We start from the raw sequence: 24,352 nt of genomic DNA, 5'->3' as shown, positions 1-24,352 counted from the left end.
AAGTTTGTTCTCATAGTAATTTTCTGGATGGTCATGGTATAGTTTGGACCACCAGGATCCCTTCCTACACATTAGGATTGCCAAGGAGTTCAGGCAGTTTATATATTTCTAGATAGGTGCCTGTCATTGTCAGTTTCAGGATCTTCAATACAGTGTTTCCTCAGCTCCTGATATATTTACTAAATGCATATCCATTGTTGGAGTAAACCAGAGGGTCTATATTATATGCTCGAACGTTTAGGTTGTCGAATACAACATGATCGACACCTATTCAGCGAATGAACAAGTCAGCGAAACCTCACAATGCAGAAAAACACATCACCGAATACTTTTACTTGTCCAACACCATTCCACCCACTAACGAAAACAAAACACACTTCCCACTATACCACTTGCTACATACTACCCACCCAAACAAAATAAATAAACCACATACATACACTAACCTAAACCCAACTTCTAAACCTGCACTAACCCTTACATACATTACTTTCTATGCACTTACCTTAACCCACACCCTAACGTCCGTAACTATCACACACTTACCTTAATAAGCTGTACCCAAACAAAACAAATAATCCACACACATACACTTAACCAAACCCTACTTCTAACCCTTACATACATTACTATTGATGCACTTACCTTAACCCACACCCTAACCTTAAGGTCTGTAACTATCACACACTTACCTTACGGAGCTACACCGCAGAAGGGCCGACTATGCCGAATCGGGATTTAAATTTCACGGTTTCCAGCATTTGATGTACTCGCGATTCACTTATTAGGTCTCGATCATGCCATATTCGACAACCTAAGCGTTCGCGCTTACGATATAGACCCAAACCAGAAGTTGTAGTGGGTTAAGATATTTCCTTAACTGTATGACTGGTTCTTACACAACAACCTTAATAGAGCCTGTTTACAGAATTGGAAGCTCTTCTTCATGTTTCCGGTCCTTAGGAATTATGGTGAACACCACAAAGTCCCACATGGAGTTCTCACAGATCTTCACCATTATCAACTGCACCCTGGACACTCTATCCTTCAAAATATATCTTCAGTCAGACATGATTCCTCTTTGCAGTCTGCAATGTCTTCATTTTTTTTAATCACAGATGGTCACAGAAGTTCATTGCTTCAGGGCACTAGGACATATGGCCACAACAATATGCATTATTCCTTGTGCCAGGTTTCTTCAGTGGACTGTCAAACTACTATGGTCTTAACTTTCAGATCCAATGTCTTCTCGGTAAAACTTGCCAGGGTGTACAGGTTTCACTTACAATGGCAACTGTCCTAGTTTTACTCTGTGCAATCTTTTACACCTCCAGACTCCTGTGATGGTTATATCATAGACACCACTGTCCTAGAGTGAGGGTGGCATTGTAAAGACCAGACAGTGGAAGCTGCATGGCCGTAGACAAAGGCCAATCTGCACATCAGTTTTCTGAAGAAAAATAATAGGAAGAAGGCACTTGTCATCACCCTGCGGGCATTTCAAGACTCCCTGTCCCAATGTGCAGTTGACATCCTCTCTGACAACATGGAAATGTTATAGTACATAAACAAGCAGGGAGGAGTTTGTTCTTACCAGCTTTTCTCTAGGGGTGATGAGGGGTTGGGAGCAAACTACATCAAAGTCACTTCCTAATAGCCAGTCACACTATTAGGGAGGCCAAGTCCTCAATGGATAGTCTTGGTTGTGGTTTAGTTATGCTAAGTATAGGTAATCCCTCAGCCTGCCAGTAGCATGGAAACTCTTTCTTCACTGGGGGAAGGCTATTTACAACCTGCTTACTTCCCTGACTAGTGCCAATTGCAGCAACTTAATTTCCTCATTTCCTCCTCTGGGAGGACATCCCAGACATCCTCTCATCAGAAATGGCCTACAGGACAACTATACATGTCTCCCTACATTTCAAAATATATAAAGAAAGCCAGATAGACTGAGTTCAAAGTTATTCTCTTAGTTCCATTTTGTCCTAGGTAGGAATGAGTCATTCTGCTGTGGCTTCATCACCTGAGGCAAACTCTATATCTGGGGCATATGCAGAAACCTACTGGCTTACCTGTCCAGCAAGACTCATCAAGACCTTCAGTCTCTTTGACTAACAGCATAAGTACTACAATTCCAGTAATATATTTAACTTAGAAAAAAAAAATAATATATATATATATATATATATATATATATATATATATATATATATAGAAACTGTACTAAAATAATAATAAATACTAATACTTATAAAAAAGATACAAAGCTATAATATTAGAGTCTGGCAGACCTAGGTTTTAAAACTGGAATAAGGGAGATATTTTCATTACGTCCAGGAAATTTATTGGCTTCAAGAATCAATGGTCAAAATATTTCTCGCTATTCAATTTTTGTCTCCTATTGTCCTCCTTGAACATCATAAAGAATTTCTTCCAACACAAAAAATAAAAAAAGTAACATTCTTACAATTAATGGTGTGCTTGGAAAGTGCATTTTTATAGCTTTCTTTCACGTATCATATAAATGCTCATGTATTCTTCTTTTTAATGACTTTTCTGATTTCCCCACATAAAATACAGAACATTTTTTACATTTTAAAAAATATGTTTATATACAGAAAATATCCTAATAAATTGATAGAGGAGGTTATGTATGAACTAATAGAAGGAGGGAAAGATAGATTTTGTCCCTTGTTAGGAATAGTAAATGTGTTTTTAAAAACAAGTAATCAGGGTTTAACCTTAAACGTTAACAATAATTCTAAGGTTAGGCAGGTGGGGGTACAGACAGGAACATTTGTTATGAAGTTTAATAGGGGACGATAAGGTTATTAAAAATATTATTTCTAAAAATTGGAATTTGTTCTCCAGTTTTTCTGATTTGGATATAATATTTAAACAACAGCTTAAATTTACTTATAGAAAAGATAAGAATTATTTAGAGAATGATTTTTATAAAATATAGATTCAGGAAAAAGAAAGGGTACATATAAATGTGGAACGTGTACCCAATGTCCACATATTAGTAACAAAGAAAGTGTATATAAACAAAGCAGGGATAAATATATACAAGCTAAAAAGTTTACAAATTGTGATAGTAAGGGAGGTGTATACTTAGCTGAGTGTAAAAAATGTTCTGTATTTTATCTGGGGAAAACAGAAAGGGGATTAAAAAGAAGAATATATGAGTATCATATGATATTCGAAAAAAAAGATATAAAAAATGCACTTTACAAACACACCATTAATTGTAAGGATGCTACTTTTTTATTTATTTTGTGTTTTAAGAAATTCCTTATGATGTTCAAGAAGGACAATGGGAGACAAAAATTGAATATCAAGAAATATTTTGGCAATTGATTCTTGAAGCCAACAAATTTCCTGAACTTAATGAAAATATCTCCCTTATTCCAGTTTTAAAACTTAGGTATGCCAGACTCTAATATTACATCTTTGTATCATTTTTGTATAAGTATTAGTATTTATTACAATATATAAATATATATATATATATTTATTTATAAGTTAACATATTTAAGTACTTATGTGGTTTTATTAAATACTGAAGTAATTTACAGATGGAACGTGATTTTATATAGGTGATGTGCAGAGCTGTAGTAACTACAGAGGGATTAAATTGATCAGTCACAGCATGAAGTTATGGGAAAGAGTAGTGGAAGCTAGGTTAAGAAGGGAGGTGATGATTAGTGATCAGCAGTATGGTTTCATGCCGGTAAAGAGCACCACAGATGTGATGTTTGCTCTGAGAGTGTTGATGGAGAAGTACAGAGAGGGTCAGAAGGAGTTGCATTGTGTCTTTGTGGACTTAGAGAAAGCATATGACAGGGTGCCTAGAGAGGAGTTGTGATATTGTATGAGGAAGTCGAGAGTGTCAGAGAAGTATGTAAGTGTGGTACAGGATAGGTACGAGAGTAGTGTGACAGCTGTGAGGTCTGCGGTGGGAGTGACAGATGCATTTAAGGTGGAAGTGGGATTGCATCAAGAATCAGCTCTGAGGCCTTTGTTATTTGCAATGATGATGGACAGGTTGACAGACAAGATCAGACAGGAGTCCCCGTGGACTATGATATTTACAGATGACATTGTGATCTGTAGTGAGAGTAGAGAACAGGTGGAGGAGACCCTGGGGAGCTGGAGATATGCTCTAGAGATAAGAGGAATGAAGGTCAGCAGGACTAAGACTATATGTGTGTGAATGAGAGGGAAGATAGAGGAATGGTGAGGATGCAGGGAGTAGAGGTGGTGAAGGTGGATGAATTTAAATATTTGGGATCAACAGTTCAGAGTAATGGTGAGTGTGGAAGAGAGGTGAAGAAGAGAGTACAGGCAGGATGGAGTGGGTGGAGAAGAGTGTCAGGAGTGATTTGTGACAGACGAGTACCATTAAGAGTGAAAGGGAAGGTCTGCAAGAGGGTAGTGAGACCAGCTATGTTATATGGGTTGGAGACAGTGGCACTGACAAAAAGGCAGGAGTCAGAGCTGGATGTGACAGAGTTAAAGATGTTAAGATTTGCACTGCGTGTGATGAGGGTGGACAGGCTTAGGAATAAGTATATTAGAGGGTCAGCCCAGGTTGGAAGGTTTGGAGACAAAGCCAGAGTGGCAAGATTACGTTGGTTTGGATATGTGCTGAGGAGGGATGCAGGAAATTGGATATTGGGAAAAAGATGCTAAGGATGAAACTGCCAGGTAACAGGAAAAGAGGAAGGCCTAAGATAAGGTTTATGGATGTGGTGAGAGAGGACATGCAGGTGGTTGGTGTGACAGAGCAAGATGCAGAGGACAGGAAGAAATGGAAACAGATGATCCGCTGTGGCAACCCCTAACGGGAGCAGCCGAAAGAAGTAATATATAGATATAGGGTTGCAATATAAGTTTTTCACACTAGAGGACAGTATAAACAAAGTTTTAATATTCTGCTTCTCCATTAGATTAGTTTTTAATATATTTTTATTGTCTTTTTAACACTTTCTTCATTGTATAGGTGTTTTCCTCCACTGTTTTAATATATTATTTAAAAGTAGTTATGATTATTTTAGTTTTAAATAGGTATCATTATTTAGGTATACAAAGTTTTGTAATGAATACAATATTTAGTTAATGATTTAATTGAATTATATAATTTGATTAAATATTTACGTAATGATTTAATTGAATTATGTAATTTGATTATCAAATTTGTTTTAGTATAAATTAAAGTGAATGAAAGTAAGCAGGTAGCATGTCTGAAGAAGTTCTAAGATAGAGTAAAAATGCAGTGATTCAGTTAAGCATTCATTGTATTGCTTTATTGGACTGGTGGATTCATTGTTATGTTAATAAAATGTGTTATCCCTGTAAGTTGGCTGGCCTTGGTTCACCTCTACTGTGCTTTTTTTAGTGTTTTAATTAGACATGAATTCCTGCTGCACTGCATGGATGCCTACAGACAGCTCATATTCTATACAGACAGAACTAAATCTACTAAAACTACTTTCTGTTATTTATCTTATTTTCCTCCAAACAGCTGGGTTCAGTGTGTCTTTCACGCTGTATTAAAGTTTGCTTTTAAAATTAAATATAACATTTTCTACTATGCCTGGAGCAAATAAAATTCAAGTAGTGGTTACCATCTAGGAAGCTCAGAAATATATCCATGGGGGACATTATAACCTGAATGTTATCACTAGATCTTGGTCTTCCTGAGAAATGGCAATCATCTGTGTATTTTCCCACAATGACCACTCAAGATGGTATACTTGGGACTCAAACAGGTTTTAGAGAGATTAAATCTTTTAATCCAGGTTTATGGGCAGCATCTAATTTTAATTACGTTATTAATTCAGTGTATTCTAAACATGATTCCCAAGTACCTCCCCTTAAATTCTGTGAAACTGTATCAATAATGCCAAATAAAAATTTATTAAAATTCTGACATGATGTAGAGTGTTTGTAAAGAGTATTTTCCTTTTATTTTGGACATTATAGGACTGTGGTGGTGCTGCAGTAGCATTGTTGCCTCACAGAAAGACGTTGTCCTGTTCGATTCTCAGCTAAAGCGTCTTCTGTGTGGAGACATGCTTGAATGGGTGTACCTTCATTGAAGGTTGTGCGTCAGAGCTGGCAATTCGGCACGTAAAAATCTACTGCCAATCATTAGCGGACCAGAGTTCCGCTGTGGCGACTCCTAACCGGGAAAAGCCAAAAGACACAACAAGGACATCAACCTAATTTTGTTTGCAAGACTGATGATAAGTTGAAAAAAGATTTTTGAACAGAAACCTACTGACAATGGAAAAATGTGAGGTTACACTAAGAAATGTGAGGCGTGTGCCCAGTGTGTATATATTCTTGAAGGGGCCTACATTGTTTTGGAAAACTCTTTGAGTAATAATGTTATTTTCAAGTATGATTATTATAGGTTCATAGGTTGGTTTTAGGCTATCGGCCCTAGGGCCTGTACAAGCCCAGCCAAACAATTCCCCGGATATTTCTTCCCACAATATTTACTTCCTTGGACCCTTGTCTAGCAGGGCGACTGATGTGATCCCCGGGGTGAATTACCTATCTCCCATCCAATCGTCAAGGTTCCTTTTGAAGAGGGCCAAGGAGATACTCTGCTTGACATGTATGGGCAGTCTATTCCAGAGTATGGGGAGTCTCTGGGTCAGGAATGAACCCTCCAGCATGTTTTGCTCATTGTGATGACAAGGTTTAGATCCCTGGAGCGTGTGACTCTAAGGGATTGGGATTTCTTTAAGTGGACCATGTCCAACAGCTCAGGGTTTGACATGGCCTTGTATGTTAAGCAGAGATCACCTCTGAGTAGGCAATATGCCACAGAGTATAGCTGGAGTTTTTTTTACATGGTCAGCATAGGGCATCTGCTTTAGGCCTGTGATTATTTTAGTGAAGTATTTCTGTGGCCTTTCCAGCTGTTGCAGATGTCCTGTGAGGTACATAGCAAACGGGGCCTTGTACTCTATAATGGGTCTAATGAGGGATGAGTACAGTGGGATAATGACCTCCTTTTTTCTGGATGAAAAGCCCTTAGTGATGAGGTGTGCCACATAGAAGGATTTCCTGACTGTTGTGGCTATGTGGTTATCAAAGGTGAGACCACTGTCCGCCTGTGTCCCTAAGTGTCTCATTACACTTTCGGTGTTTATTGTACTGCCACCTATGTGGTAATTCATGGGTACATGTTTTTTTCCCAAAGGGGATAACTATACATTTCTTGGCATTACGCTTGAGCCCATGGCTCTGGCACCAAGCATCTGTTTCTGTAAGGCCCTTTTGTAGAATATCCGCATCATTTGGGGATTCAATAATGGCTCCCAGTTTGCAATCCTCTGCAAACTTTGTTAGCCAGAGTCCTTTAGTGTTGGCCTATACTTCAGAGAAGTAGATGCCAAACAAGAGCGGTCCCAGGACTGAACCCTGAGGTACTCCACTTGTCACTTGTCTGGGGCTGGATTTGAAGTCGGTACTTTTACAGTCTGGGTTCTGTCAGTAAGCCAGTTGACAACCCATCAAGTGATGTAGGGATGTATGCCCAGCTTAGTAAGTTTATCTATGATTCCAGAGTGGGGGATGGTGTTGAAGGCCTTGGCGGGGTCCAGATAGGCTGTGTGGACCTCCTTACCCTCGTCCACAGCTATGGAAGCTGATTCGAAGAAGTCACTCAGGTTCAGGGGACAAGATCAGCCCTTCACAAACCCAAACTGGGTGGGGTCCAGTGTTTGAAGGTTGCCAATGTCTTTGTTTATAAGTTCCATGATAATGCTTTCCATGCCTTTGCAGATAAGGCTCGTCAGACTGATGGGATGGTAGTTCCCGGGATCCAAGGTGGATCCCCCCTTGTGGAGTGGGATAACTGTAGCTGTATGCCACTCAGTGGGCATGAAGCCTGAGGTGATGCTATGATTAAACATGACACTTAGGTGAGGTGCGAGTTCATTTTGAAGTTTATGTAGTACACAGACCGGGATGTCATCTGGTCCCATGGATGCGGTATTCTTAGCTTTGGAGAGTGCGGATTCTACCTGTATGTCTGTGATTACCAGAATTTGGCAATCTTTTCATATTGAGATGGGCCCTTTTGGGTGTGAGAGGAGGGTGAAGGTGGCACTAAATCGATCTGCCAGGATATTGGCAATATCCTTGGGATCAGTATATTTAATGCCATTCTGCTGTAGCTCAGAGCAGATCTGAGCATTGCCATTTAGATTCTTGACATTACTATAGAATGCCTTGTGGTTGTCTTTGGAATCTTTGGCAATTTTATTTTTGTTACTAGTTTTGGAGGATTTTAGGAGGGATCTCAGCTTCTTACTGAGGCTGGTAAGGGAGTTTTTTGCTTCCTGGGATTTTCCTCTTTTCTGCAACACTTTCTTCCTTCTGTTGTATAGTTTGTTTATGGCAGGGGACCACCAGATTGGCTTCCTTTTTTTGGAGGAGAGCGTCTTGGTTCTATTTGGGATGACACGATTCATGCACGAGTGGATGTGCTCGTCCAGTGCCTTAGTTTAGGATTCAGCAGTCGAACCTTCAGCTCCCGTCTGCATGGGTGCCATGAAGTTTGTCACTTCTGACATAAGTAGCATGAAGCTGGCTTTGGAGAAGTTTTTTACAGAGGTTTCTTTACTGGATGTCAAGGGTGATTTGCTTATGGTTAGACCTGACAAATGAGGGGGTGACCACTGGTGTGGAGCATCTATCTCCCATGTTGGTAATGACCACGTCTAGGATATTGGAGCCCCTGGTGGGACAATGCATTAGTTGATCCAGGGCATTGGAATTTATGAATTCCAAGAACCATTGGGGAAAGGAGTTGGTACCCGAGTAGTTTTCCCAGTTAATGGCAGGGTAGTTGAAATTACCCAGTATTAGGGTGTTTGGTTGTATCTTAATATTTTCCAGTATGTTTAGAATGGTGTAGTGAAAATCTTGGGGCATGGTGGGGGATCTGTAGCAAGCTACAATATGGATTGCAGTCTTAACTAGTGTTAGTTGCACCTGGAGAATTTCAGATGCATTGTGTTGGGCAACTAGCCTGGAGGTGTGAATATCCTTGGTGAATATGGATACTCCTTACCTTTAGTGTTTCGATCTTGGTTTGGTGGCTGAAAAGTGTGGTAAGAGTTGTGGCCTGGTATTGCAGGGGTGCTCTCTGGAGTCTTGAACCAGGTCTCAGTTACTGCACAGATATCGATGTTCTCTATTTTTAGGAGTGCCTCGAGAGAGTGCATTTTGAGGTTTAGACTTCTAGCATTGAGTAGCATTACCGTCAGATTTTGCATGCTTGTATCTGTTACAGTGGCAGTTTTGTCCTTTGAACATTGCCTAAAAAGGCACTATAGAGGTGGCAAGAGCTTTAGCCAGTAACCTGAATCCCAGGGGTAACAGTGCAGACCATCTCTGGCAAAGCATCGTGGTTTGTTGATCATGTCATCCCAGGCAGACAGATATTGGATTCCCTTTGAATGACACCAGAAGCTTAGCCAATTGTTGAAGTCAATTATTTTGTCCTTATTCTATGGTATCATTCTGGGCGAAGGCAGGATGCTACTCAGTGCTAGGGTCATACCTGCCTGGGCCACATGATCCAAGAGCTCTTCCATGTCTCTTTTCATGAAGTCCAGGGAGGTACGTCTCAAGTCATTAACTCCAACATGGACAATGACAGAGTCGTATTTGTACTTGTTGTGGAGTGACTTGAGTGCATGTGGCAGATCCTGGCACCCCACAGACAGATGACTGTAATTTTTTCCTTGCTCAGCTTGGTGAGTGGGACATCAGTGTGCCTGACTATAGAGTCACCTTTGACTAAAGTGTTGGGTACATTGTTTTGCCTTAGGGGCTGTTGTTGGGTGGCACACTGGTGTTGTGAGCTATGTGTCACTTTGGTTGTGACTGGTGTTTGTGTTTCAGCTTCAGAGGTCCTTGTTGCTTGGGCAGGTTAATGTTAAGGGCCTCCGCATATGTGGATTTAGTGTTGCTATGTGCGGGTGTTGATGGTGTGGGTTTTGAAGGGCTATGTGTTGCTTGATGTGTAGTGCAGGTGTTAACCTTCTCCGCTTGACTGTCTAGCACAATCTTGGCTAGAGAGAGATTTGCTTCCAGTTTGGCTATGTAAGTGCATCTCTCACAGGTTGTAGTGTTGGGTGGTAGGGGGAGAGGATTGTCTGTGTACATGAGGCAGTTGCAGCATTGCCCCAGTATGCCCAGATTCATCAGGTGAACAGGAGAAATCACCAGAAGCTGACCCTTGGACATGCCTGTTTAGGTGCTTTTTTTTTGTAATGTACAAAAGCCTTTGCAATGTACTTTGCAATTATATGCTGTTTAGTGCCTATGATTAATTTCTCCTTATTAACAAGGAGAGTTGAGTGCTTGTATCAGTTTAAGGCTTCCTAGTGCTTTCCAGCAGGTTCTAGAGCAAGTGCTAGTCACAGAGGTTCAGATTTTAGTGCTACTACTGAGATACCTGCTAGTTCTAAGAGAAAATCTGAAGAGCAGACTTTCTGGCACCTGGAAGAGTTTAACTGTAGCCCTGCGGTGCTGCATGATACGAAAAATGAACAAACTCATGCGTTTGTAAGCCAGAAAGTTGAAAGGGATAGAAATCATCCCAAAATGGCTAATAAAATTAAAATTTCAGAGCTGGAAACCACTCCTCTAGTGTTAGGTAGGCATTACAATGCTCACCACTCCCACTGGTAAGCAGTAGGACTTCCCTCTACCACAGCAAGGTCTGGATAGCTCTGAACACAGAAAATAAAGTCCTGAAACCAGCAAAGCCTGGGATCTGGACTATACTAGTTAGGAAAGGTGGGAAATGAGCAAACAAGATCATATTTTTTTTTTTTTGTTTGTTTTTTTTGTTTTTTGTTTTTGGTTAAAACAGGCTAAACAATGCAATAATACAGCAAATAAACACAGAAAAGACTAACGCACTTGAGTGTGTAGCCCTAAACAGTAAATGCAATTAAAACTCTACAAAATTATCAATTTAAAACTTTTTGAATGAAGCAAGGCAAGTGCACAACTGAAAAATGAATTAAGAGGCAGTAATACAGTAGAATAAGTAGGTAGTCTATATATTCAGAAAAGTCTATATATATATATATATATATATATATATATATATATATATATATATGTATGTATGTATGTATACAGAAAAGCAGCTAAAACACTAAAACAATTCAGATGCAGTGCAACCTAGAGCACTTGAGTTGTAGCAATATTAAGGCAAGTACAGTTTTAATAAATGCACTAAAATATACTCTATATTTCCAAAATGTTTGAGAAACACAGTCAGAACACAAGGAGATTCAGGCAAATTGCTTTTTTTTAAGAAAGAGAGAAAGGAGGAATAGAAGGAATGAAACTAAGTGGGTTGGCCTTCTCAGAATTTCTCTCCATATTAGGAAGAATGAGCTAATGACACTAGACTGGGAGGAGTGTCCCAGATCAAATTTATAGTAGGGGTGGGCAAATGCAAAGCCGCCAAGTATAACAGCAACACACCAACAGGGAGTAAAGGTGGGGAACAATATTAAAAATAGTAGTCTACACTCTTTTAGACAGTAAACACTACAGAAATGTTTATCACAGCAGTGAGCCACAAAATGAAAGTTTTTAAACAGATAAAGGAGCACAGTGAAATACAGTGAATCTAGCTATAAAGCTTTACAAACAGTGTGACAGTAATAAACTTATTTCTCAGGCACTGTAAGGCAGACAATTTTAGTTATAACCATGCAGATTAGTTAATAGCAATAAAATACAGTAAAAAGTATGCAGCAGGTAGTAAAAAGTGCTATATATAAATTGCTAGAAGCAATAACCAGTATAAATAAGCCAAAAAACAGGATACTTATTGTTATATATCTCAGATCAGAGTTGTAGTCAATGCCCCTCCTCCACTCAGCTCAGTGTGTATAGACAGAAATCCTCTTAAAGTTAGGGCTTAAATACCAGAAAATACAACCTTAGACAACTGTTAAAAAAAAAAAGCTCAAAAGAACCAATGAGTGCTTACTCCAAGCCCTAGACCACCCAACCCTCACTAGCCAGCAGCCAATCAACACAATCCTGCCACGAAGGTAAAGAAAGGCTTCTGCTAATTCAAGATGGCCTGGTCATGTGCTCAGAACAATAACTGCAAAAACAAACAGGCCCAAAGACTGCAAATCTGAACTGGGGCAATACTAAAGCTAGTAGCCTACACTCTTTTAGACAGTAAACACTACAGAAATGTTTATCACAGCAGTGAGCCACCAAATGAAAGTTTTTAAACAAATAAAGGAGCACAGTGAATACAGTGAATCTAGCTATAAAGCTTTACAAACAGTGTGATAGTAAAAAACTTATTTCTCAGGCACTGTAAAGCAGACAATTTTAGTTTAACCATGCAGATTAGTTAACAACAATAAAATACAGTAAAAACTATGTAGCAAGCAGTAAAAAGTGCTATATATAAATTGCTAGAAGCAATAACCATTATAAATAAGCCAAAAAAATGGATACTTATTGTTATATATCTCAGATCAGAGTTGTAGTCAATGCCCCTCCTCCATTCGGCTCAGTGTATATAGACCTGGGTCTAGAGGTGTGGTATATTTGCCTAAATGCCAAACATGTCCAGGATTTTATATTGGCAAAACTGAGTGTCAATTAAGAAAAAGAATATATGAGCATAACTATGACATAAGTAGACGCAATGAGAAAAATGCACTTTACAAACACTCTACATAAAGTCAGAATTTTAATAATTTTTTATTTAGCATCCTTGATATAATTTCTCAGAATTTAAGATGAAGTGCTTAGAAATCATGTTTATAACACATCAAATTAATATGGCAAATTAAAATTAGATGCTGCCCATTTACCTGGATTAAATAATTTAATCTCTATAAAACCTGCTTTAAAATTAAGAGCAGCTAAATTGTGAATTGGTTACTGTGCATACATTTTTTATTGCATACTTAATTATTGAGGGTATGATTGCTAGTTTTTTCAACATTTTATTAGTATATAATGTAGCTTTGGTAACCAAATTCCACCGCAAAAATCCAAAAAAGTGCGATCCGGTAAACAATAAAGGAGATCTTCAGTAATTTCACACGATACTGCCGCAAAATCACCCAAAAGTTTATTGAATAAATCCACAGAGTAGTAAAGAACCACTGAACTAAAGAAATTGTTGTATAAAATTCATATAAAATTCATGGATTGAGCGCTTTTGTCTCCAAATCGGAGACTTCATCAGAATCCATGAAATGAAACAAACCACTCATTTTATACATAAGACACTAATTAACCAGGATCTTTTGGAATTGAATAATTACCTATCTTAAAGGGCCAATAAGTTACTAATGCCTTTGAATACATCACAATACAAAAAGCATCACTATAAGAAAACAAACCGAGGTTACTAAATGGAATACCATAGTACTGCGTAAAAGTACATTGTAGTAAAATGAAATAAAAACTATATATATATATTTGTATGCTAAAACCATGTATGAATGTTTTGTATATAAGTACAAGATAAATAAATAGTAGTCAATGATGAATAAATAAATAAATAGTAATGTATGATAATACATAAAATCTAACTAAGAAAATATAATATATCAATATTTATAAATATAAAAAAATATATATAATAATAAATTAGTATGTATATATATAAAAATACGTATATGTATATGTGATATATAGTTTGATGATAATCGTACATGTAAAAGTACAAGGAACATATAAATAAATAAATAAATAAACAATTAAAATTACTTATCACTGTAACCATCCATATTAATGTTTATGTTTTTTTGGGTCTGCTGCAAACATTTTCAATGCTGGGGTGATGGAGATGTGGTCATTTAGAACCTTCCCACAACAAGAATCCAATCTGAGTTGCCACATCATTTCTTTAAACTCTAGTTGCGTTTCCCAATCTCCACCCCTATCAGGACACTTGACCACCTCTATAACCCATAATTTAAAATCAGCTGTTTTACAAATTAGCACATGTCTATACAAAGCGTTATTTTCATTTTGTTTGTTAATATCCCTCACGTGTTCATAAATTCTGGATCTTAAGTGCCTTTCAGTTTTACCCACATAATAACTCCAATAGACTTTGCAATATGCAAGGTACACCACTCCTTTAGTATAACAGCTACTGTAGTCCTTGGCTATTAAATTCATTCTAAGACTGGGTAGTCTTAACTCTTTTTGTCCAGATATAAATGCACACTGTGCGCACCTACCACACTTGAAAGTCCCACATTTTCTACTGGTACTTTGGATGTTAACCTTTTTTCTCTCTAATATATTCTTAATATTCATGTTCCTTCTGTAACTATATTGTATATCCATTTTAAATACATCAGTTTTAATCGACATGTCCCTAAACATCTCCCAAGTCTCATTAATACATTTTCTTAACCAACCTATTCCCTGGTGGTATGTAAGGGTAAGGTATGGCATTCCATTAAAACGTTTTTGTTTTTATTTTTATTTATATTGCTATAACTATTCATATTACCATTGACAGTGTTGTCTTCCAACCCATTCTCATTGCTACTATTCATATTGGTGTTTATGTTCTTAACTAAAAGGGGGGTATACTTTCTATCATTACATCTCCCTTCTTGTATTTGATTAATTACACCACATATTAATTCTGGGGGGTACCCTCTCTCCTGGAACAATTTGCCAACATGTTCAATCTCTTCAATACATTCTTTGTCATCTGAGATCATTCTTGCCATTCTAATCATTTGTCCCTTTAAAATGTTCCTTTTAAGTACATATGAATGGTCACTGTCAAAATGTAAATAAGCGATGGAAAAAGTTTTTTCCTATAAATATTAGATTTAAAACACTTATTTGAATAATCCTTATCCATCCTCACATCCAAATAATGTATAAAATCTAATCCAATTTCACGTGTAAATTCTAAAAAGGTGATAGTTTGGTTAATATATTTCACAAATTCATCAATCTTACTAACTGGCCCATTCCATACAACAAAAATGTCATCCAAAAATCTATAGTATTTGGCCAAATATATATAGTAGTCAGATGAAAAAATATATCTAATCTCCCAGCACAACATAATAATATTCGCATATATCGGCGCACAGGCAGAGCCCATTGCTACCCCCTCTTTTTGATGAAAATATTCCCCCTGAAAATAAAGGTAGTTATATTTTAAAACTAACTCCATATTTTCAAGTACCAACTTAAATACGTCATTATTTAAAAAATTCATTTCCAATAACATGTCCTCGAACCATACCATCCCCAATTCTTGGGGTATAACCGAAAACAAGTCCTTGACACCAATGGTAATGAAAATGCTATTGTCACTGTATGGGCACACACCCATCTTCATCAAAAAATCCCATGAATCAACTAAAATGTGACAGTATTTTTCATAAAACTTTTTTAGCTTAAAATCAACATACACTGCCAAAGGTCGAGATGAAACAATGGGTCTCATAGGGGGGTCGTCTATAGACTTGTGGACCTTGGGTATACCAAAAATACCTGGTATCACCGGTTTATGAACTTTAAGGAAATTATACAAATCAAGGTCAATCAAATCCTGCATCAAATTATCGTCCAGTATAATATCAATCTGTCTATATGATATGTATATTTCATTCTTCGAGACTCTATTGTATTTGGTCTCATTATCTAAAATGTCCATCATTTTTGTAGTGTAATCCCATTGGTCCATAAGCACGACACCCCCACCCTTGTCTGGTTTCATGACTCTAATTTTTTCATTACCACTGAGCTTCTTTAGCAATTTAAGTTCAACTTCTGTTAAATTACTTCCCGTGTATTTGTTAAATTGATAGGACATACAAATTCTATTGGTTACACATTTCTCAAAATTCAAGATTTCATGGTGCAAAGGGGGATTGAATGTGCTTGTTCTCTTGAGTGTTGTATCTTTACTTAACAATTCCTGTCCTTGTATATATGCATAAAATTCAATTTTCTAGTAATTTAATGTCCAATAAAATATTTTCAATATTCTGAATTTTCTTAGGTACAAAGGTGAAACCTTTGATAAATAAATTAAAATATTCATCATTGATTTGTAAGTCAGTATAATTAAAAATGTTAAAATTCTTACTAGTTAAAATAATTTTATTGTTCTGTCTTACTACATCTAAATTTACCTCAGTTCCAATTTCATAAACCATAGAATCACTTATGGGTCCTTCATTTATTATCTGTTGGACCTCCCCCCGTATTGGATATTGCTGTTCCCCATCGCCTGCACATAGGTGGGTTGTCGAACCCGATTCCGTAATCTCTCCGATCTTCTGGGTTACTCTAAAGGGATATCATTGTCTTTTTGATGGTTGGTACCATCCCCACACTCTGTATAATATTGCTCCCCCTCATGCAGGTCACCCTCAAGCCGCCCATGTTGCTGTTGATCCCCTCCAAAATAGTCCTGCTCATATCTTCCCCTCTTGTCAACCACATAAGCTTGTGCGGGGTATCTACTGTAATATCTACCCCTCCAGTTCCTCCTATTGTTTAAGTTATTTTTGTAATCATTGTAGTGTCTATTGTAATTGCCGTCCTTATTAGATAAAACACTGTATGCTGTACCCTTTTCATATTCAGTCAAATCTCTTTCCAACTTCACCTGTTTTCTACTAATGTTAGTGTTAGTGGTGTAATCAACATACACTCTCAAATAAACATTTTTATGTTCATTAACTGAAAATAACAGGTCAGAACTGATACGTTCATGCAAAACATCAATTTCATTTTTAAGAACTTCCATCCTTTTACTATTCCATGTAATCATTTCTTTCAAAATCGCTAACCCACAGTTGTTTAAAATGTCACAAATAATTTTAAAAAAGTCTTTGTCGTCGTCGGCGTTGTTGGGAAATTTGTTGAGCCTTAACCCCTTGGGTACAATTCTCTCATCCACACACTTCTCAAAATACCAGTTCTCAAAACCCAAAGCTTTGTACTTGTTTAATTTAATTTTAAATGTCTTACACAAGTCCTTATAGGTAGTACCTCCACCATTCTTGTTCCTGGCGTCTCGGTGGTTAATGTTAAACGAGCGGTTGAACCAAGTCTGAAAATCCAAGTTTTTGTATTTATCTGGTATCTCCTGCCGTTCAAAATCATTAGTACCATTGCATCTGTTTTGCGAAACACCATTAGCGAATCTACACCCAAAATCAGGTATCTGCTCCCTTACTCCTCGATCTCCTCCAGCGTCTGACATCATCATATTCGCACCTGTCCGCTTGGGACTACTCTGTGCACACGGAATGCCAGTGTCAGACCCATTAGGTGCTGGGTCATTTTGAGAATGGGTTTGGATAACCCTAATAAGCCCGGATAAAAGACTGTTACTGTCCATTCTGAGACTCCTCGTTTCCGATTCGCAAAAACACAAAACAAAAATCACTGGTAACCAAATTCCACTGCAAAAATCCAAAAAAGTGCGATCCGGTAAACATTAAAGGAGATCTTCAGTAATTTCACACGATACTGCCGCAAAATCACCCAAAAGTTTATTGAATAAATCCACAGAGTAGTAAAGAACCACTGAACTAAAGAAATTGTTGTATAAAATTCATATAAAATTCATGGATTGAGCGCTTTCGTCTCCAAATCGGAGACTTCATCAGAATCCATGAAATGAAACAAACCACTCATTTTATACATAAGACACTAATTAACCAGGATCTTTTGGAATTGAATAATTACCTATCTTAAAGGGCCAATAAGTTACTAATGCCTTTGAATACATCACAATACAAAAAGCATCACTATAAGAAAACAAACTGAGGTTACTAAATGATATAATTTCTCAGAATTTAAGATGAAGTGCTTAGAAATCATGTTTATAATACATCAAATTAATATGGCAAATTAAAATTAGATGCTGCCCATTTACCTGGATTAAATCACTTAATCTCTATAAAACCTGCTTTAAAATTAAGAGCGGCTAAATTGTGAATTGCTTACTGTGCATACATGTTTTATTGCATACTTAATTATTGAGGGTATGATTGCTAGTTTTTTCAACATTTTATTAGTATATAATGTAGCTTTAAAACTGACATTAAGTTTAATGATCTAATTATTTAATTTATAAAAATGGAGTATTTGTGTGTGGGGTCATGTTTTGATGAAGTTCTATTGTAACAGTGTGGATGAAAACACTCAACTTTTTATCTTATTAAACAGTGTTTGGTCATTTACTGGCATTGGCATTTCGTATTTTTGTGGGTATGTGATCCCTTGCTGTGTTGCACATTCTGGGTTGATTAAGTTTTTTTTTACATGTGCGTGCCTTTATTTGAATACTTTATGTTCTACTGATGACAGTGTGCCTAAACCTAGGAAAAAGAGGAGAAAACAGGAGGATGAAGAGATCCCTGGGTGTATGTTAAGTGTTCCCTTTCTTTGACTAAAGTTCTTAGGGTGGAGGTTTCCCTACCACAAGACATTTCCCCATCTGCATATCAGGAGCAGGTAGAGGCTGAGGTCTAGGCAATGCCTGATCCTCCTGCTGAAAACAGGATCATTACTTTATCATTTGAAAAATAATTATCTCATTATTTGGAGTATGGACCTCCTTCTTCAATATCAGTATGTTCTTCCAGGTCTTTTTGCAGTCTTTATGTTGACTGGGAGAGAATGATGAGGGGTTTTGGTGAAAGCAGAGAACAAACTGGGCATCATCTCCCCCCCCCCCCTTTGACTCTTGGTTGGCAAGAAAATATCCCTTCCCTTCAACTTCTACTCCTTTTCTGAGCATTGTTTTAGTGCCAGTTGCTTCAGAACTCATACTATCAACACTGATTCCTTCAGTGATGGTGATAGCATCTCCAGAATCATCATGCATACACCCTTCTGCATCAATAACCTCAGCTCCAAGCCTTTCAGAGCTGAATGTTACTAGGGCCTAGGTTGCCTGTGTAGATGGGTTAGCATACATCTTGACCCCAGTACCCTTGGGACCATTATCAGTGTCAACCATGACAGCACTGGAAACCACATAGAAAACATTTTCAGCACTAATATCATTTTCAGTGTTGGAGAGAGCAGGATGACATCTGTGATACTAAATACCTTGGTACCAACATCAGTGGGTTTGTTGGCTTTCTTAGTGTTGAGTGCCTCAGTGCCAGTTTCTGAAAATCAGGAATTGATAGAAAGAAAACTCAGGAAGTTGAAGGGCATTTCTCTAGACTTGATACCATCTTGGGCTCCATCCTTGAACATCGTTCATTTAGTGCGTTTGCCCAGTCTTCTTCCTGTAGAGGCATGGGAGCAGAAAGCTTTCAAAAGGAGAGATCAGAGGCTACCAGTACAGACTTTTCTTCCTCCCATTTGAACCAGTCTCCCTCAAGTCTACCTAAGAAAAGGACTTAGAAGACGAAGCATGTGGTCACCCTGTGGATTCAACCACCCTGGGTACTGACCTAGAAGGGGAAGATTCCTCAGAATGCCCCCTGATCATCACACATTTGGGGAGATATTAGAATTGAGACAATGGGGGTCATGGCCAACTGACCCAGTCTCTCTGTAAGAGAAAATGTTATAGGAGACATTTCAATCCACCCCACAGATCTCCAGGGTGATTCCACCTGCAGAATGCATGGTTTCTTTAGTCATGCAGATTACTTGGCAAGATGTGGTGGAACCTATCCATAGGAGACTGAGCAAAATGCTTCAGCCTCCCAAGATCATGAATTCTGTAGTGGTAGAGTTTCAGCCAACTGAACTGCCCTTAAAAAATGCCCACTGATGACAGTCTTGCACCTCATTCACCTAACAGGAAATGTAGGGCTTTTTCCTGATTTTGGAAGTACATGCACACATCAGACAGTCTCTGTTAGAACTTTAAAGTATCTGAAGCATGTGATTAGGATTCAGTTGGATCTAGTTGAAAAAACTACAGAACCTGAAAAAGTTGCCCCTTGGGAATATATAGAGGAAATTACTCTCCCAAGTGGCTACTTCAATGTGAACAACCTCTTTCTGTAGCTGCTGCTTACCAAAGATGAAATGGCTACGCTGCTGCATCAGGCATCACCAAATACCGCCATGCCTGGCTCAGACTGTCATTGTGAGCACAAGTTTTTGAAATTATTTACCATCACCCATTACATTTTCTTATCTTTGTTTGGGGCTCAAAAACTGCAAAAAGCCTAGCGGGTGTGAGGGGTGGGTGGACCATTGCTGCTACTGGAGCAAAGTTCTCCTCTCCTCTAAGAATGTTTTCACATACGTTTTCATCATGTACATTTTAATGTTGTGCGGTCTTTTTAAAAGAAGATAGATCAGTCCACATACACAGACTGAAGAAATATCTCTAAGGCAGCATATGATTGGATGTGTTTATAACTAATGGGAGAAACACACTTTCTAAATACTGTAAATCAAGTTGCACAATTCTGTAGAAGTATTATTCATAAAACTTGTAACAGCAAAGCAAATCATATTTATCTGGCTCATGGAAACTGTAGCAACATAAGAAAGCATGTTTATCTATCATTTAATCTGACACTAAGTCTTTGTTAAAATAAGGTTTCTAGATATAGTGAATGTAGTTAACTCTAATTAATAATACACCTTTAAAACTTCAATAAAAGAATATCTTGATGCAAAAACACAGCCCAAATGTTCCAAGCAGGTCCACACCAGTGAAATAAAAGAATTTCTTTATTGCCAAAGTAGATTTAGCACGTTTGTGTGCTTATACCACATGGTTTCTGAAGACGAAAGAGGTAAATCTACTGTGGCAATAAACAAATTATTTTATTTCACTGATGTGGACCTGCAAAGAATATTTTGAGCCATGAACCTTTCAGATGAACTTTCCATTGCAAGTCATAAGTAATAGCAGTCAAATATGGTGGAACTAGAAGAGGAAGCAGCAGCAGTAGTGTGTGTGTGTACGCACATGTATGTATGTATGTGCGTGTGTGTGTCTGTGCATGTGTGTGTGCGCGCATGTATGTGTGTGCGTGTGTGTGTGTGTGTGTGTGTGTGTGTGTGTGTGTGTGTGTGTGTGTGTGAGAGAGAGTGTGTGCATTCATGTGTGTGTGTCGATGCATGTGTGTGTGTGGGGTCTGTTTCCAGTGAAATGCACATGGGTGTGGGGTACTGTTCTTCCAATACTCCTCCAAATTTTTAGTATATTATGTATAAAACATATATTGTTTTGACACTAAACAAGCAGCAAACATGTTGTCATAGTAATAAGTCCTGCATCTCTGGATGACAACAAATCATTTTTATCGCTAAAAGTAAAGTAGACTGTTATACAGGTAGGGATGCCATTTAGTAATTGCTAGTTCTATGTCAGATCAAATAGGTTTCAAAACTGCTATCTGGTCTTCTGTTGTCTATACATGAGTTTTGAATAAGCATTTCAAAGATCTTATAATTGACTTTCCTGTACATTTTCCTGTAAAATCCCCAGAACATTGCACACAATGGCTGTTTTTCATATATTGATTATTTCATACCTTTTACTGAAAGGGTTCTAGTATATTTTGTGTTCACAGATTATTCCAATGTTAATAAATAGTGAATTCCCAAATCTATGCTAGTGGACTTTTGAAACTTTAGCATTACATTGAATTGTTACACAAAAGAAATATTAGAAATTTCTTAAAATACTGTCATGTTTCTTACAGCACTCGAAAACAAAATTACATGATGAATTTTTCACGGCAACATGGGCCAAGACAATTCTACAGCCGAAGGCGAAGGTCTCTAAGGCGACACCCATGAGGGAAAGACAATGCGCTATTGTTCCAGTTCGACATCTGTGCGTTGTATTTCATTCTTCTGAAGCTAATGTGACATCAGCTAGACTGAGACTTAAAAACAAGCTTAACTGAACAACCCAAAAGCCTTTTCTCAATCCTGAGGGGTCACCAATTTTTTTTCACACTGTGAATAAATGAGAAGTGGCTTATATTGTCATACAATAGGTGACTGTTTTACTGGTAATGTGTTTGTAAAACTTGTGAGCTGTTGTAATATGAGTTACCTTGGCAGTATTGTAATAAATCTGTATAACAGCAATTAATGCCTAAAACACAACAGAGATATCTATGTGTAAAAATTTACAAGCAGCTAACATAGTATTTATCATTACTTGTCACATAAATATTTAAGTGCACTGTGTTTTAAAGGTATCTTGTTTTAATTGATTAAGTTATCAGTGTTTGTCTTTTTTATGTAATATTCTTTGATATGGCAGACTGCAACTGTATGTATTTTTTATTCTGGTGTTTTTATGCTGCTCTGAGTCCCTAGTGTGTGTATATTATGTCTGACTGTATTCAAGCAAGGGGTACATGAATTAAATGGCCATTAAAATGCAACTGTAGTAAATGGGTTTTGACTGAAGCATGGCAACTGCAAAACTAACCAGGACATTTAAAATATAACCCCTCTATAGAGCACAACATAGGATTGCCCAGCAGGGTAAACTTTTTAAATTTTAGAATATTTTTAATCGATTTAATAGCATTACTCATCATTTCAGTGTCAGTGGCAATACTGTGGGCTATAATCAATCAGTGTTTCATGGTATTTTATTTGTGGCTGGTTTTTATTGCGGGTCACGTTTCTGTCTTCTGATAACATTTTCTATACACCAGCAGCATTATAATGGTCATATATTGCCCATTATCATCAAACTGGGTGTTTCACAGTATTGTGAACTAAGAATAAAAATCAGTGCTTCAACATAATGATGGTGTCATGGCAATTGTCTTGGTCTTCATTATTTTGTAACATCTCTTTCAGCTAAACATCTATATCATTCTTGAGATGCAACATACACTGGTTAATGTGTATGAATTAACTGATGATGATTTATAATGTGTAATAAAATATCAATAATAATGCCACTATGCATATAATACTAATGGTGAATGTTTCATCCCTACCATTTCCAAGCTTAATACAAATCAAAACTTGCTGATACATCAATGGGAAAATGTTGGCAAGCAGCCCACTGGTCATCAGAGCTACTGGGGCCAATAATGAAAATCCAGGGTTAAAAAAAAATCGCAACAAACCTGGAGTTATTGAGACTGTCAATGTGTAAACAAATGCGAATGTTGTGTCACAGAGTATAGCTCAGACTCATTCCTGTAACCAAACTGAATCCAAGGAGCGCAACAAACAGTTCTCACATGGAGCTCCAGTGATTACAACACTCTTGTCAAACCTCTACGAATTCCACCCTCTTCATTTTGCATATATAGCCATCCATCCATCCATTTTTGCACATGGGGTCAGGGTGTCACTTCAACAGTGACAATCAACTAGAGTCAAGGTTCACACTGGCAGGTGGCTAGCCCTGTCATGGCTGTTTTTCCATACCACACACTCAAATGCACACTCACACCTATGGACAATTTAGATTGTCCAGCCACCTACTGTATGTCTTTGGAATATGGGAAGAAACCAGAGCACCCAAAGGAAACCCACACAATCACAGGAAGGACATGCAGACTCTACACAGAAGTTCCTCCAGCCAAGAATAGAACCGGAGAACATTTTGCTGTGAGGTGACAACAGATTAGCTATTTTACATAGCTGTATATTGAAGTTTATTATTGCATGGTGCTACAGGTAACTAACCTTGCAAATGCAAGAAAGCCAAGCATTATGCATTAATGAGTTACTTTCACTTCTCTGTTAATATCAATGGGTCTGACTACCACTGATCAAACTGAAAAAAAAATTTACAAAGAGTTGTCAAACACAGTCATTAAGTTCTACATCAGATGCAGTACAGGAGATAAAAACCAGTGAAAAGCAAACATTCATTCACATCTGTTACCATGATATATTTTAAACGATCACTTTGCATAAAGAATTTATCAGTTTATCTATATCAGAAGAATGCCTGTAATTTAAAATCCCAGTAATGTGTGGTTTTATTTTTTTTGCTTCCTTTAGTGTTGCATAAAGATCTCTGTCATCTTTTAAACAAGTTGAAGTTAAAACATGCAAGATTCTTTAGCTATAATTAGGGAGAGTCTGGGATAAATGTACCCAGCACCACCCCATCTAAATATCTGTCTCAGAAAGATTGCAAAAGGAGGACAGAGATCCAAAAGTAAAAATAGCCAGCACATGGGTGAATCAGGTGCAACTTTTAATAAAAAGTTAACACATACAGACCGGTTTCGGCATACATAAAAGAGCCTTCCTCAGTGTAATTGAACAAAAAAACAAGCACTCCTTATATACACACACCCATGTATGACAAAGATATTCATTGGCTGTTCACAAT

The 24,352-nt window shown here is 37.6% G+C and overlaps 1 protein-coding gene across 4 annotated transcripts in view; it reads left to right on the top strand.

Annotated features, from left to right (window-relative positions):
* The window catches only part of RELN (reelin), a 3,085,913-nt gene extending 3,063,117 nt beyond the window's left edge, over positions 1-22,796 (top strand). For 2 of the 4 annotated variants that reach the window (XM_044088522.1, XM_044088523.1), the window contains exon 65: positions 21,729-21,808. Coding sequence is in view for 2 of the 4 variants with exons in the window: in XM_044088524.1 (XP_043944459.1) it covers positions 21,727-21,825 (99 nt within the window). In the remaining 2 variants the exon portion in view is untranslated. Of the gene's footprint in view, positions 1-21,726 lie in introns of all 4 variants that reach the window. The other 2 variants (XM_044088524.1, XM_044088525.1) reach the window with 2 other exon arrangements.
* Positions 22,797-24,352: the final 1,556 nt, after the last annotated feature.

The sequence above is a fragment of the Protopterus annectens genome, chromosome 11.part0 (genome assembly GCF_019279795.1).
Source record: "Protopterus annectens isolate FY-2018-M chromosome 11.part0, PAN1.0, whole genome shotgun sequence".
In the NCBI taxonomy this organism is placed as follows: Eukaryota; Metazoa; Chordata; order Ceratodontiformes; family Protopteridae; genus Protopterus; species Protopterus annectens.
This window is presented reverse-complemented; position numbering and strand designations above follow the sequence as displayed.